The 17261-nt window shown below is 42.8% G+C and overlaps 1 protein-coding gene across 4 annotated transcripts in view; it reads right to left on the bottom strand.

Moving 5' to 3' along the window:
• The window catches only part of fsd1l (fibronectin type III and SPRY domain containing 1-like), a 137042-nt gene that overhangs the window by 31265 nt on the left and 88516 nt on the right, over positions 1-17261 (bottom strand). For 2 of the 4 annotated variants that reach the window (XM_039759706.1, XM_039759709.1), the window contains exons 7-10: positions 16979-17188; positions 13984-14082; positions 8894-9023; positions 1352-1384 (exon numbers count right to left, since the gene is read on the bottom strand). In XM_039759706.1, coding sequence (XP_039615640.1) covers positions 1352-1384; positions 8894-9023; positions 13984-14082; positions 16979-17188 — 472 coding nt within the window. The remainder of the gene's footprint in view (positions 1-1351; positions 1385-8893; positions 9024-13983; positions 14083-16978; positions 17189-17261) is intronic. The other 2 variants (XM_039759710.1, XM_039759711.1) reach the window with 1 other exon arrangement.

The raw sequence follows: 17261 nt of genomic DNA, 5'->3' as shown, positions 1-17261 counted from the left end.
CTGACTCCACCCCTTTCATTCTCTTCACTATAAAGCATGAGTCGTGTCATTCTGAGAAACCGCCCACTGAGTACAACTGACTCCGCCTCTTCCTTTCCTTTCACTATAAAGCATGAGTCGTGTCATTCTGAGTAACCACCCATTGATGGCAACTGACTCCGCCCCTTACTTTCCTTTTACTATAAAGCATGAGTCGTCTCATTCTGAAAAACCATCCACTGAGGGGAACTGACTATGCTCCTTCCTTTCCTTTCACTATAAGGCATGAGTGTCCTTACTCTGAGAAACCACCCAGTGATGGCAACTGTCTCCGCCCCTTTTATTCTCTTCACTATAAAGCATGAGTCATTTAATTCTGAGAAACCACCCACTGAGGGCAACTGACTCCGCCCCTTCCTTTCCTGTCACTATAAAGCATAGGTTGTCTCACTCTGGAGTAAGCAGACCACAGAACGGAGCTCCCGCCCGGGTACTGACTGTTCTACCAAGCCTTGTACCTTAATGAATACCTCATATTTTTATTTTATGTTTGATATATTATTCTATGTGCCACCAAGTGCCTGCTTAAGTTGTTTGGACTTGGCAAAATAGTAAAAAGGGGTGAACTAATTGGTGCCCCAGCATTATTTAGTGACCAATATGTTCCATCAGTCAATGACTTAAAAAACACCAAACTTATCCTCCACCCTGTATTCAGTTAGGGCAGAGTTTCTTAAACTTTTTTCATTTCGTGACCCAATCTTACCCTTCTGAGTTTCTTCAAGACCGCGTCCATGACGACCATCAGGGTCCCCTATTTAGGAATTGCCACTGACACTCATAGCTCCTCCCCCATGGAGAATTGCTGATGATGTCATGGCAGAGCAGTGTCAATTGCTTGAATAACCCACGGCAACCCTTAGCGAAACATGTTTGTGACCCGTTCCCATTAAATACAACCCAACAGCGGTAACCCGCCACCCTGACCCATAGTTCCATAGTTTTAAGAAACTTTGTTCTTGGGTATTGAGTGTGGCTGTTATGTGGGAAATTGATAAAAATGTAAGAAAAGCAAAGGGGTCTGAAGACTTTCTGAAGCAGTAGCATAGAAGCCAGGACACCATGCCATGTCAGCAGTTTTGGGGGGTACTCACTAAAGTGGGGTTTATATAAGACAAAGAGAGGCTCTGCAGATCTGGCTTTATTGACTAAACAAATAATGAGATGAAATGGTGAAGGAGGATGCTTGAATGAATCCTGTATAAAAAATCCATTTTCAAAAGCTGTTAGGCAGTACTGTAGATGCTGATGCTTCCTGTGGCAGCAGCTTCCTAAATCTGCTAACTACAATGCATCCTAAGACTAAGGTCACCTTGAGGTGTTCTTCAGAATGGTAACGTGGCCACTGTTAGTAGACAAAAGAATATAAAACAGCAATCAGTTAACACATGTAGTCATAGATTGGTAGGTCCCCAACAGTTCCAGATCCTGCTTTCACCCAAGTGCTGCTGGGAAGAACGTTCTAAAAGTAACGTGAACTGGAGCTTCTTCAAGGAATCGTCTTCCACGGATAAAACTGAATGTCATTTTGCCCAACTCCGAACACGGTTTTCACCTTTCCACCCTGTAGAGTTGAAATACACAGCAAACCAGGATGATGGCGGCTCAAGTCCTAATTGACGCTTGTCAAGCTTTATGTCTCCATCGCCAATTTCAAATATCGGACTTTTTTACATGACATACTGCGTATCTTTGTAAGGTGCAATATGTTGTACTACTTTTCTGCACTCTGACATTTGGCACCTGGTACAACCATAATCTCCGTTCATTGACATCTCCATTGTACTACTTTAGGGTTTCTTGAGAATGAACGGTGATTTGGAAACACGAAAAACAAAATTAAAACACAACAAAATACTAACAACGGTACATTTGGTTCAGTCATACATTACAATGAGCACACCACCATCTCCAGGGCCGCAACCCACCCAAAGCGTTCACTGCATCTGTGCAACAAGAAACCTCCCACCCTATAGGCTTAGTTAATACAATACATTGATATACAGTGAGCTCCGTAATGTTTGGGACAAAGACACACTTTCTCTTGATTTACTTCTCTGTTCCACAGTTTAAAATTACAAATCACACAATTCAGACCTTGTGATTAAAGTGCACATTGCTGACTTTCATTTAAGGGGATCTGCAGACATTTTGATCACATAACACTTCTTCTACACAGTCCCCCCCCATTTCAGGGCACCACAATGTTTGGCACTCAGCAATGGCAGGTCTGTTAAAGCTGTCATATTTAGTTCTTTGTCGCATATCCCTCACATGCAGTGACTGCTTGAAGTCTGCGATTCATAGACATCAGCAGGTGCTGAGGGTCTTCTCTGGTGCTGCTCTGCCAAGCCTCTCATGCAGCCATCTTCAGCTTCTACTTGATTCAAGTGACTTGTCCCCTTAAGTTTTCTCTTCAGCATAAGGACAGCCTGCTCAATTGGAATTAAGTCGGGTGACTGGCTTGGCCATTCAAGAATTTGCTATTTTCTAGCTTTGAAAAACAAAACTGTGTTGCCTTAAAAGTCTGTTTGGGGGTCATTATCTTGTAGGACTAGGGGGATCTGCCCCCTGCTCGCTTCGCTCCCCCGGGTTTGGTTCACTGGATATACAATTTAAGGAGATTGTTACATATGCATTATTTTCACTTTTACTGTAAAACTTTTGTAAAAACAATACTTGTCCTTTATTTCCGGCCTCCGGGGTGGTTACATCTCTTTCTCGCAGGACGTATAACTGCTCGTGTTGTGAAGGGGGAGTGGCTGAATGCACGCCAAGGAGATGCCGTCGGATCATCTGCTGTCTTTCTGCTGCTGGCCATCTGCCTGTTCTGCTTGTCTCGCTGCCCGTTGATCATTTCAAAGCCTGTACAGCAGCTGTCCTTTTGCCACTTCGTGTCTCGCCCGCTCGCTTTGTGAAGGGGGTGGGGGTGGAGTTTGGTTAGGGTGGCTGAATGCACGTTAAGGAGGAGCGGTTGGATCATCTGCTGGCTTTCTGCTGCTGGCAAGCTGCGTGTTTTGCTTGTCGATGGTCGTTGTTTTAAGAGCTGGGAGCACATGAAGCGTGTCTGCCAAAAGAAATCCAACAACTGTTAGGTTAGATGTCCGTGGACTTATTTTAAATGATGTCTCACTGCCTTGTCTCGCGGGACATTGTAAAAACAATACTTGTCCTTTATTTCCGGCCTCGGGTGTGGTTGAATCTCTTTCTCGCAGGACGTATAACGCTGCTCGCGTTGTGAAGGGGGTGCGGCTGAACGCACGCCAAGGAGATGCCGTCGGATCATCTGCTGTCTTTCTGCTGCTGGCGAGCTGCCTGTTCTGCTTGTCTCACTGCCCGATCATTTCAAAGGCTGTACAGCAGCTGTCCTTTTGCCACTTCGTGTCTCTGCTGCTCGCGTTGTGAAGAGGAGGTGGACTGGGTTAAGGTGGCTGAATGCACGTTAAGGAGAAGCGGTCAGATCATCTGCTGGCTTTCTGCTGCTGACGAGCTGCGTGTTTTGCTTGTCGCTTGTTGTTGTTTTAAGAGCTGGGAGCACATGAAGCGTGTCTGTCAAAAGCAATTCAACAACTGTTAGGTTAAATGTCCGTGGACTTGTTTTAACTGATGTCTCACTGCCTTGTCTCGCGTGACGTTGTAAAAACAATACTTGTCCTTTATTTCCGGCCTCGGGAGTGGTTGAATCTCTTTCTCGCAGGATGTATAATGCTGCTTGCATTGTGAAGGGGGGGGGCGGCTGAACGCATGCTAAGGAGATGCCGTTGGATCATCTGCTGTCTTTCTGCTGCTGCTGTCGCACTGCCCATCGATCATTTTATCATTATTGAGATCATTGTACAGCCACTGTCTTTTTTGCCACTTTGTGTCTCTGCCGCTGACGTTGTGAAGTGGGTTGAACACAAGCTAAGGAGAAGCTGTTGGATCATCTGCTGGGGAGCTTTCTGTTCTGCTTGTTGCGCTGCCCGATCATTTCCAAGCCTGTACAGCAGCTGTCCTTTTGCTCACGTTTAGGGGGTTGTTAGGGTGGATGAACACACAATAAGGAGAAGCGGTTGGATCATCTGCTGGCGAGCATTATTATTTTTTTTATAATAGAGAGAGGAGTATGGAGGCCTTTACTGGACTTTGAGCAGATCAGATGTTTCTCCACACCTCAGAATTCATTGTGCCGCTGGCGTCAGCAGTTCCATGATCAATGAAGAGAATGTGCCAGGACCTGCGGCAGCCACACATGCTCACGCCATAACACCCCCAGCGCCGCCATGTTTAACAGATGAGGTGGTCTGCTTTGAATCTTGGGAAGTTCCTTCTCATTTCCACACTCTGCTCTTTGCCATCGCACAGTTAATTAATTCACTAAAACGACATAACCAAAGAAATTGTAGCATTCCAATCCATGAAAAAAGTGATGTGCAATAAAGCAGAACGACACCGAAAAAAGTATTGAACATGCCAGCGGCAATTTACTTATTACTTTTTTTGCAGTTGTCAGTTTCAAGACACTTCCTGTACAAAGAAATGAGTCTCTCACAATGTTTAGTGTTCTTTTTTAAATCTTGGGAGATTCTGAGGGTCTCGCTTATGAGTCTTGATCTTCACTTCCTTCCACAAATGTTCTATTCGGTATAAGTCAGATGATTGCCTGTGCCGTTCTGGCTCCTATATTATCTTCATCTGGAACCACTTTGCAGAATGTTCAGGATGTTTATCCTGCCAGAAGGTCTATCTGCACTTCATCCTCATTGCTCTGATGGATGGCAGCAGATTCTACTAAAGAGTTTCCCAGTACTTGGTTCAATTTCTTATCATTATCTTGTTTGTGGGATGAAGTGACATTCACTGAGCTTGGAGCCCTTTACTAGAACTTGAGCAGATCAGATGTTTCCACACACCTCAGAATTCATTATGCTGTCAGCAGTTCCATCATCAATGAAGAGAAGTCTGCCAGGACCTGTGACAGCCATACATGGCCAACACCCCCAGCACAGCCATGTTTAACAGATGAGGTGGTCTGCTTTGGGTCTCAGGCAGTTCCTTGTCATCTCCACACTTTGCTCTTTGCCATTACTCTAATGAAGTTAATTTTTGTCGTGTCTGTCCACAAGACCCTTTCCCAGAATTCAGTAGGCTCTTTGAAGTCCATTTTCACAAACTGTAATCTGGCCATCCTGTTTTTGTGGTTTCCATCTTGCAGTGTGGCCTTTGTATTTCTGTTCATGGAGTCTCCTGCTGATTGTTGTCTCTGACACACACATCGGCCTCCTGAAGACTGTTTCTGGTCTGACAGACAGGCATTTTGGGATTTTTCTTGACCATAGTGAGGATTCTTCTGTGCTCAGCAGTGGAGGTCTTCCTTGGGTTACCAGACCATCTGTGATTACTGAGCCCACCAGTGTGTTCTTTCTTCTTCATGATATTCCAGACAGTTGATTTTGGTCATTCTAAGGTGTCACTGATGTCTCTGATGGTTTCAGCCCCACGATGGCTTCTTTGACTTTCATTGGCACAGCTCTGGCCCTCATGTTGAACAATGGCAGCTACAGACTCCAAAGAGTAGAAACAAGCTGAGGTATCTGATGAAGCCATGAAACCTACCTGAGGGATCACAAACACTTGTGACGCCAATTGTCCTAAACATTATGGTGCCCTGAAATGGGGGGACCATGTAGAAAAAGTGTTGTGTGACTGAAATGTCAGCAAATCCCCTTAAGTTAAAGTCTGCGATGTGCACTTTAATCACAATGTCTGAATTGTGTGATTTGTAATTTTAAACTGTGGAACAGAGGACAATGAAAAATAAACAGATATTGCCATTTCCATCTGTAGAAAAGATAAGTCCACCCTTGGCACTAATAGCTGGTACCCCCTCACCCCCATCATGCATGGGTATCTGAGGATCAACTTCCACACTCTGCCAAGGTATGCAATACCACTCCTAGACAAGAGGTGGCGCTGGTGCTAACAGTATAATCTCTTTTTCTTTTCGCTGTACAGAGAAGACGCTCCATGAAGGCAGCTAAGCCTCTCCTGTATCATCACAGGAAGCCACATCTCTTCTAGCCAAGACCCTGTATAACCCAGAAGTTCCCAGAAGATGTGTATAATTTGGATATGAGTCACTGCATGTTGGACTTCCTTCCCAAGACTGACCCTCTCAAAAGAGCCACAAGTTTGAAGAAGATGAATTGACCAGTGAGGCAGTTGCAAAGCCTATTTTCTGCTCCACCAATGTGAAGGTATTTTTGTTCTGTTCTTTAGAGCCTGATATTAAACAGGGTAGCCCGCGTAGCTCCCCCACTATTCTTTGGGACTCCTCTCCTAATTCAAACCTTTACACCCCTCAAGTTGGCCGTCTAGCCATCTCCAAAAGTTTTTCCATCTCCTTCATGCACAATTCCTTCAGATGTGTGACATTTGTGTCTCGCATACACAGTGTATTTCAAATCCCCACTACAGCATCTTGATGGGATTCAGATCCGGGCTTTCACTTGGATATTCCGGAACACTCCATTTCTGTCTTTTTCAGCCATACTAAGGTCCGGAGAGACAAGACGTTCCACATGTCTACCCAGATGGGCAACCAAATTGGGACACGAGTGCTGCCATGCAGCGAGCAATGCTTCAGCAGGCCTGACCTCATCGGCTCTCCAACGGTTTTGACTCTTCTGGGGATGAGGCACGCAAGGGCTTTTCCCCATCTCCTTCATAATGCAAGCAGTCTTCCTATGAGCTGGATGAAGACTGGACTCCTTCAGTGCTGTGTCTCTTCGGAGAATTCTTGGGTACCGTTGGTTACACTTTGTGTTGCTCACGGAGTCCCAAATGAGGCACATCACCTGCATTGTGAGGGAGCGTCAGTTACGACACTTTGGCCATGTGATATGATTCCCCGAGGGTGATCGGGCTTGCAGGACCCACATTGTTGAGGACCCAAGTGGCTGGACCAGGCCAAGGGGACACCCATGTAACACCTGGCTGCGGCAGATAGAGGGTCATTTCCGGAGGGTGGGATTGGACCGCATGTCTGCCTAGGGGGTTGCCAACCAGGATCCTGAGCTGTTTCGTCGTGTGGTGGGTTTGGCAACGCACTGTACCAGTGTATGCTCCCCAACCTAACCTGACCTGACCAATTTACTGGTATATTTAGTCTCACTGTCATGTTGCCAGGTCCTCTTTCAGGTGAGGGACAATCTTCTGACAGATGGTCCCACGTTATCCTTAAGCACCCTGTGGTACAACGAAGAACTGCTAGTGGACTGAATGATAATGACCTGCCCAGGCATTGATGCAGGAAATCATCCCTGAACCAAATAAACAGGACTATTAAAGTCGCCATATTTAGTTCTTTGTCGCATATCCCTCACATGCAGTGACTGCTTGAAGTCTGTGATTCATAGACATCACCAGGTGAGTTCCGCTCCGTCAAGCTTCAAATGCAACCATCTTCACCTCCTACTTGATTCAAGTGACTTGACCCCTTAAGTTTTCTCTTCAGCATATGGATGGCCTGCTCAATTGGAATTAAGTCAGGTGACTGGATTAGCCATTCAAGAATTTGCCATTTTTAAGCTTTGAATAACTTCTGTACTGCCTTAGCAGTATGTTTGGGGTCATTATCTTGTTGTAGGATGAAGTTTGGAGGTCTTTACTGGAATTTGAGCAGATCAGATGTTTCTCCACACCTCAGAATTCATTGTGCCACTGCCGTCAGCAGTTCCACCATCAATGAAGAGAAGTGTGCCAGGACTTGTGGCAGCCGTAAATGCCCAAGCCATAAGACCCCCAGCACTGGCATGTTTAACGGATGAGGTGGTCTGCTTTAGATCTCGGGCAGTTCCTTTTTATTTCCACACTCTGCTCTTTGCCACACTCTGATGAGGTTCATCTTTGTCTCTTCTGTTCACAAGACCCTTTCCCAGATATCTGCATTTCCACCACCATGCTTTACTGTTACTATCAGGTTTGTCTGGTCAAATGTTGTCTTTGCTTTTCACTAAACGTGTCTTCTGGTACTGTGGCCAAATAAATCTGTCTTTGCCTTGTCTGTCCAGAGCACACAGTTGCAGAAGTCCTGGTCGTTGCTTAGGGATTCATGTGCTAACTTTGCCTCAGTGTTCTTTTTTGGATCACTCCTGGCACTCTGCTCATGTACATCTAATTTGTGCAGCTTCTTTCTAATGGTAAACTTTGACATCAACAGAGGCACGAGTTACTTGGAGGTCCCGTGTTGAGATTCTGGGGTACTCAAAGACTTCTTTTAGCATCTCACACTCTGTTCTTGGGCTGAACACTTGTAGATGGTCTTCTGTACAGTGGAGTGGTTGATTTCCAATTGCGTGGAGATCTTTTAAAAATGTCTTTCTCCAACTCTTAAGCATCTGTAACCTTCTTCCTCAAGGTATCGGAGAGATCTTTAGATATCAGAGTACACACTTCAAAATCAAAGAGCAAACCAAACTAAATGTCTGAGGTCTGTGTTAAAAAAACCCAGCTTCAGTCAAGCGCCTCTCTAATGATCTTCTAATCATCTGCACCTGATTCTAGTTGGAGGTATTTGAGGTTGTGACAAATGGAGGGGTGGACTTACTTTTTCCACAGGAGACATTTGCACTGACATTTATTTAAATTAGACAATGGAAACAGAATAAAAATGTGGCCTGATATTTGTTGCATTATACCATCTTTACCTAAAGGTATTGTTTAAATGAAGATCAAATCTCGACAGGTCCACAGATGTTAACAAAGATAAACACTTCTTGAGGTGTGCTTATTTCTCACATGACTATACGTGCCATAATGGCCCATTATTACTCGTTGTTCTCTGAAAAGCATGATGCCTAGGTCTGAACCTTACCTTCCCTTGTTCTCTTTTCCTTTTACTTTACTTTCTTGACCTTTCCCACCTGCAGGATCCCATTCCACACAACAATCTTCAACTTTAAGATTCAGATGTGACGATGTTGAGTCGAGTGAAAAGTTAAACGCTGACAACGAGAGACAGAGAAGAGAAAGGTTATTAGCCATCCATGGAGTTGCAGGATCTACTCCAAATGCTCAAGAGTATCTCAAGAATTGAATTAAGTCTTCATGAATCATTAATTAAACCATCTTAAAACCTAAAAAGTCGGAATTCGCGTAAGCCTCGTTAATTCATGATGTTCATAAGAAGTGTAATGCTTTACTTTATGACGTAGAAGTACGTAATAAACAAGAAGAGTTGTGCCAAAGATTTGAAGTATTAAAATGTGTGCTTCAATTTAAATGTGCAAATCTTCTCGATTGTAATCAAAATTTGTCATTTGTCACCCTCCGATCAAGGACCATAGAGCTTTAGATCCCAAGTAAAGGATCAAATATCAAGAACAACATCATATTTGTGTCACTGACCTTGAAATAGTCTGAAACAATACCCAATACGCTTATGTTTGAGATTTGTCATTTTTAACTTTCTGGGAGTGGCCCATAAAGGGCGAGGACCACCGGTAAATAATTACAGTGGTGCATGAAAGTTTGTGAACCTTTTAGAATTTTCTATATTTCTGCAAAAATATGACCTAAAACATCATCAGATTTTCACTCAAGTCCTAAAAGTAGATAAAGAGAAACCAGTTAAACAAATGAGACACAAACATTAAACATGATCATTTATTTATTGAGGAAAATGATCAAATATTACATATTTGTGAGTGGCAAAAGTATGTGAACTTCACGGATGATCAATTAGTTTGAAGGTGACATTCGAGTCAAGTGTTTTCAATTAATGGGATGCCAATCAGGTGTGAGTGGGCACCCCGTGTTATTTAAAGAACAGGATCTATCAAAGTCTGCTCTTCACAACACATTTGTGGAAGTGTATCATGGCACGAACAAAGGAGATTTCTGAGAACCTCACAAAAAGAGTTGTTGATGCTCATCAGGCTGGAAAAGGTTACAAAACCATCTCTAAAGAGTTTGGACTCCACCAATCCACAGTCAGACAGATTGTGTACAAATGGAGGAAATTCAAGACCATTGTTACCCTCGCCAGGAGTGGTCGACCAATGAAGATCACTCCAAGAGCAAGGCACACGTGTAACAGTCGGTGAGGTCACAAAGGACCCCAGGGTGACTTCTAAGCAACTCAAGGCCTCTCTCACATTAGCTAATGTTCATGTTCATGAGTCCACCATCAGGAGAACACTGAACAACAATGGTGTGCATGGCAGGGTTGCAAGGAGAAAGTCACTGCTCTCCAATAAAACATTGCTGCTCGTCTGCAGTTTGCTAAAGATCACGTGGACAAACCAGAAGGCTATTGGAAGAATGTTTTAGAGACGGATGAGACCAAAATAGAACTTTTTTGGTTTATTCTTTCACTAGGATAGATTTACCTGATTTAAAGAAAATAATCTCTCAATTAAAACCCTCCACCTGCGTCCTTGACCCGATACCAACAAGGTTTTTCAAAGAAGTATCAGGCGTGCTAATTGATAATGTTCTTGACATAGTAAATTCGTCACTAGATACTGGGGTCTTCCCAGACTGTCTTAAGACTGCTGTAGTTAAACCCCTACTTAAGAAACATAATCTTGACCCCTCAGCTCTTGAAAATTTTAGACCCATCTCTAACCTGCCTTTCTTAAGTAAAGTTCTGGAGAAGGCAGTCATTATGCAGTTAAATGACCACCTAAATAAACATGCTATTCTTGATAAATTTCAGTCGGGTTTTAGAACAAATCACAGCACAGAAACTGCACTCGTTAAAGTAGTAAATGACTTGCGGGTAAATGCAGACAGAGGCCATTTATCTGTTCTCATCCTCTTAGATCTGAGTGCTGCATTTGACACCATTGATCACAACATTCTTAGAAATCGCCTTAGTCAATGGGTGGGCCTCTCTGGCAGGTCTTAAATTGGTTTGAATCCTACCTGACAGGGAGAAAATTTTTGTTAGTTGTGGGAATTACAACTCAAAGACACATGATATCCGATATGGTGTTCCACAAGGCTCTATCCTGGGTCCGCTGCTCTTCTCAATCTACATGCTTCCGTTAGGTCAGATTATCTCAGGGCACAACGTGAGCTACCACAGCTATGCTGATGACACACAGCTGTACTTATCAATAGCTCCTGATGACCCTGATTCTATTGATTCACTAACAGAATGTCTGACTTGTATCTCAGAATGGATGAATAGTAATTTTCTCAAGTTAAATAAAGAGAAAACTGAAATTTTAGTGATCAGCAATAATGGATACAATGAGGCTATTAGAAATAAACTGGATACATTAGGATTAAAAGTCAAGACGGAGGTAAAAAGCTTAGGGGTGATTGTTGACTGTAATCTGAATTTTAAATCATATTAATCAGATCATTAGGACAGCATTTTTCACTTAAGAAACATAAGTAAAGTTAGACCTCTTATATCACTGAAAGATGCTGAGAAATTAGTTCACGCGTTTGTTTTCAGTCGACTAGATTACTGTAATGCACTCCTCTCAGGACTACCCAAAAAAGACATAAATCGTTTGCAACTAGTGCAGAATGCAGCTGCTAGAATCCTAACTAGGAAAAGAAAATCCGAACACATTTCTCCAGTTTTAATGTCACTACACTGGTTACCTGTGTCATTCAGGATTGACTTTAAAATTCTGCTTATGGTTTATAAAGCCTTAAATAATCTGCTCCATCTTATATATCGGAATGTCTGACACCTTATATTCCAAATCGTAACCTCAGATCCTCAAATGAGTGTCTCCTTAGAATTCCAAGAACAAAACTTAAAAGAAGTGGTGAGGCGGCCTTCTGCTGCTATGCACCTAAAATCTGGAATAGCCTGCCAATAGGAATTCGCCAGGCTGATACAGTAGAGCACTTTAAAACACTGCTGAAAACACATTACTGTAACATGGCCTTTTTATAACTTCATTTTAATCGTAATTTAACTTAATCCTGATACTCTATATGTTCAATCTCTTCAAAATAACTATTCATGGTGGCTCTAAAATTGGTACTGACCCCTACTCTCTTTTCTGTTTCTTTTTCCGGTTTCTTTGTGGTGGTGGCGCAGCCTACTCAAAGCTTCATGATGCTCAAACAATGATGGACGGATTAAAAGGCAGAAGTCTACGTGACCATCATCATCATCAAAGTCCTTCCGTGAGAATCCTAAATCCAAAGAGGAGTGTTTCATTTATATTAGGTAGAATGCCCAGAGGGGACTGGTCAGGGGGTCTCATGGTCTGGAATCCCTACAGATTTTATTTTTTTCTCCAGCCGTCTGGAGTTTTTTGTTTTTCTGTCCCCTGGCCATTGAACCTTACTCTTATTCGATGTTAATTAATGTTGATTTATTTTGTTTTATAATTGTGTCTTTCATTTTTCTATTCTTTAATATGTAAAGCACTTTGAGCTACTGTTTGTATGAAAATGTGCTATAGAAATAAATGTTGTTGTTGTTAAATGAAAAGCGTTATGTTTGGAGAAAGGAAAACACTGCATTCCAGCATAAGAACCTCATCCCATCTGTGAAACATGGTGGTGGTAGTATCAGGGTTTGGGCCTGTTTTGCTGCATCTGGGCCAGGACGACTTGCCTTCATTGATGGAACAATGAATTCTGAATTATACCAGAGAATTTTAAAGGAAAATGTCAGGACATCTGTCCATGAACTGAATCTCAAGAGAAGGTGGGTCATGCAGCAAGACAACGACCCTTAGCACACAAGTCGTTCTACCAAAGAATGGTTAGAGAATAATAAAGTGAATGTTCTGGAATGGTCAAGTCAAAGTCCTGACCTGAATCCAATCGAGATGTTGTGGAAGGACTTGAAGTGAGCAGTTCATGTGAGGAAACCCACCAACATCCCAGAGTTGAAGCTGCTCTGTACGGAGGAATGGGCTAAAACTCTTCCAAACCGGTGTGCAGGAATGATCAGAAGTTACCGGAAATGTTTATTTGCAGTTATTGGGGGGGTCACATCAGATACTGAAAGCAAAGGTTCACATACTTTTGCCACTCACAAATATGTAATATTCGATCATTTTCCTCAATAAATAAATGACCAAGTATAATATTTTTGTCTCATTTGCTTAACTGGTTTCTCTTTATCTACTTTTAGGACTTGAGTGAAAATCTGATGATGTTTTAGGTCATATTTATGCAGAAATATAGAAAATTCTAAAGGGTTCACAAACTTTCAAGCACAACTGTAAATGTCAAAAATATCACGTGTGATCGGCAACATTGAAAAAGTATAAAACGACACTCCGCATGCCGATATTATCAATTCACCACATTTCTGAAGTTTCATGAATAGGAGTAACTTTGACCTCTCATATTCCATAAAGAACATGACATGCCATGCACAGCTTCCAAGTTCTTCAGATTATTGATGACCATTGATTTTACTCTTTATGGTGGTCCAAAAAATTGTCGGAAATGAGGGGTTTAGTAGGTCTAATAGAGTGGGAAACCATCAGAAGCTCGATATCTTGCATAACATGATAGCAAGATGAGTCAAGCTATTTGGGGGGTTTCTTGTACTGCTGAGTCAGGAGGTGCCAAGCATTTGAAAGTTATTTTTATGAATCCAACAAAAACCCAATAGTAGGATAACATGAATCAGGAAACATCTAAACATTTTATTTCTTTGGAAAAACATCACTTACATACAAAATGGTGCCATCATAGAGGGCATCTGGAAGACAAGCTCTTTGATATACTACCTTTCACTTTAATTAATTTGGTTATATCATTCCCACTTATAGAGAATGACTGAGTTTCGTCTGTAGTCCGTCTTAAAGGGCTCATTATCTACCGATTTAATGGATCAACTTTGACTAAGCCTTTCAGGATTATTGCAGTACTCCATCTTTCTGATATACGCAGTGTCCACCTGAAGAGTAGACCATTCGACTCGGTTTTAGATTAAAGAATTAAGTGGCTGAAGGAAGTATCGCTTACCTCTAGTTTCGAGAGTCACCGGATCAGAATAATCCCCGGCCGCCGCCTTGTTGCAAGCCCTCACTCTGAAGTTCATGTACTTTGAGTCAAACTTTAACCCTAAAATGAAATGAAACATGGCAGGTAATTAACTGCTGAAATCAGTAATACTAAAGTTGGCACATCTCTGGTTCTACAAAAGGACTCATTTGCAAAGACGTCACGACATTTTCAAATTTGTCCATGTTAGTGTGGACCAAGAATAAGCGCCAAAGGGAAGAAACATCAGAGTCGTTAAAGTCTCAGCCAGAAACCATTCCTGTGTTTTATTCAATTGTAAATTCCAAGGGTTTTTCTTATTTTCCGAGGGAGACTAGAGGAGACGTGGGGGGAGATATCTAAAAAAGTCTGGTTGAGGTGGTATGGACATGTGATGAGGAGAGACAATGAATATGTGGGCAAAAGAGTGATGGACATTGAAGAGAAGGGGAAGAGACAAAGAAGGAGACCAAACTGGGGGTGGATAAAGGAAAAGAAGATCAGAAGGAAAATGGCTTGACTGACGAGGAGGTGCAGAACCAAACTGTGTGGCGAAGATTTATCAAGCCCATCAACCCCACATAGAAGTGGGAATAGATGAAGAAGAACAAGAAGAAGAGGAAGAAGAAGAAGAGAATACCAAGGTTTTCTTATAACCTTTTAACTGATCGCCTCCAAAAAGGCATAAAAATGTATCTTTTCACTAACGTTCCAATAAAGAAAGTGATGTAGTGGTCACACTTTTATCAAAATGGCCATAATGACATCACATATGGTGCCTCCAGAAAGTCTTCAGACCCCCTTCCCTTATTTTACATTTTGTTTTGTTGCAGCCTTGCACTAAAATCATTTTAATTTACTGTTTCCGTCATCAAGCAACACTCAACACACCCAGAATGACAAAGTGAAAACAGGATTATAGACATTTGGACATACTGACACAGCTATTCAGACCCTTTACTCCCCATTGAAGTCCCCTTAACAGCTGAAGTCTTCTTGGGTTTGATACGACGAGCTTCACGCACCTGGATTTGGTGATTTTTCTTTTTTTTTTTTGCTATTCTTCTCTGCAGATGCTCTCAACCTCAGTTAGGTTGGATGGAGATCATCAGTGGACGGCTACATTCAGGTCCTTCTGGAGATGTTCGATTAGGGTCCAGATCTGGGCTCTGGTTGGGCCACTTAGGACATTTTCAGAGTTGTCACTAACCACTCCAGTGTTGTCTTTGCTTTGTTCTTAGGGTCATTGTCCAGCTGGAAAGTAAACCTTTGGCCCAGTCTAAGTTTCAGAGCACTCATTAAGGATATCTCTGTGTTTTGCTCCATTCAGCTTTCCTTCAATCCTGTCTAGTCTCCCAGTGTCTCTTGCTACCACCACCACACTTCACTGCTGGAACATTACTGCGGTGGAACTGAGTCAATCAAGAGCATTCCTAGAGTTGTACCAAAGCCACTCCTGCTTTGTGCTTAGAGTCTTTGTACTGTTGGAAGGGTCAACTCTGAGGTCTGAGGTCCAGAGAGAGTCCTCTGGAGCAGGAGTTTCATTAAAGATACTTCTGTACTTTGCTCCTATCAGCTTTCCTTCAACCCTGTCTAGTCTACCAGTCCCTGCAACTGCAAAGCAACCCAACAACATTGGGTTTTCATTCCGCAAGTCAGATGAAGAAGTGACAACCTGGATAACCTTTTAGTAAGCTGTGTCCTTACCGTCAGGTCACGACCTCTGAGGACATACCCCCTGTCAACGAGTGCAGCTACCCAAACAATGGGAACCCAAAATAACAGCTTCTTCTTCTTCTTTGGCTGCTCTCATTAGAGGTTGCCATAGCAGATCATCTTCTTCCATATCTTCCTATCCTCGTCATCTTGCTCTGTCTCACCCACCACCTTCACCTCCCCTCCCACCACATCCATAAACCTTCTCTTAGGCCTTCCTCTGTTCCTCTTCCCTGGCAACTCTATCCTTAGCACCCTTCTCCCAATATACCCCTCATCTCTCCTTTGCACATGTCCAAACCAACACAATCTCGCCTCTCTGACTTTGTCCCCCAACCGTCCCACCTGAGTTGACCTTCTAATGTCCTCATTTCTAATCCGGTCCATCTTCGTCACACCCAATGCAAATCTTTACATCTTTAACTCTGCCACCTCCAGCTCTGTCTTCTGTGCCACCGTCTCCAGCCCATATAACATAGCTGGTCTCACTACCGTCCTGTAGACCTTTCCTGTCACTCTTGCTGATAAACGTCTGTCACAAATCACTCCTGACACTCTTCTCCACCCTGCCTGCACTCTCCTCTTCACTTCTCTTCCACAATCCCCATTACTCTGTACTGTTGATCCCAAGTATTTAAACTCCTCCACCTTCCTCATCCTCACCATTCCTCTGACCTTTCTCTCATTCACACATGTATTCTGTCTTGGTGGTCCTACTGACCTTCATTCCTCTCCTCTCATATTTCCACCTCTCCAGGGTCTCCTTGACCTTCTCCCTACTCTCGCTACAGATCACAATGTCATCCACAAACATTACAGTCCACTCCTGGCAAATGAAACGGTCCAAGGAAACTCCAAACATAAATGTCAGATTTACATCCAGTGACCCACAAATCTCTGAAATTTGAGTGTCAGACCTCAGAAATGAGTGGAGAAGAACATCTAAAAATGAGAAATAGAAATCAAAACCTAAGAAATGACTGCAAGAAGGGACGTTCAAGAGATGAAAATGCAGTGGTGGACGAGTCGCACAAACAAAACGGATCAAGCTCAAAATCAGTACATCAGGCGGAAGCAGAAAGGTGAAAAGGACATGGTGGAAGATGATGGAGAAAGACGGGCATCGGGACGAGAGACAAAACAGCATGCTAATGCGAGAAAGAATCCACTTGCCTGGAAGTGACATGCAGAATGATATAAAACAATGTTTGATTTTTTCATCTTAATCGTTAAGAAAGTAGAGCACAAATCTCAGGTTTACCTGTTAATGAAAACTCTGTAGATCTGATGTTGTCTTCAACCTCCCAGCAGCGCTCGTCTTTCACCCTGGGCACTCCTTCATGGTTGGTTTTCCTGTACTCTAATATATAGTGATCTATCTTACTGTCCTCCTCGGGCATCCTCCAGACCACCGTGACAGAATTGTCAGCCACCAAGCAGTCCGAAACATCAATTTCCGGAGCTCTGGGAACTGAAACAAACATTTGAATAGATTTAGGCAGATGTCCGTATGCAAGCAATAAATATGAATGGCAAAAAATTAA

Source organism: Polypterus senegalus, chromosome 7 (genome assembly GCF_016835505.1).
Source record: "Polypterus senegalus isolate Bchr_013 chromosome 7, ASM1683550v1, whole genome shotgun sequence".
Classification (NCBI taxonomy): Eukaryota; Metazoa; Chordata; class Cladistia; order Polypteriformes; family Polypteridae; genus Polypterus; species Polypterus senegalus.
Note: the sequence above shows the minus strand (reverse complement) of the source record. Positions and strands in the feature narration are given on the sequence as shown.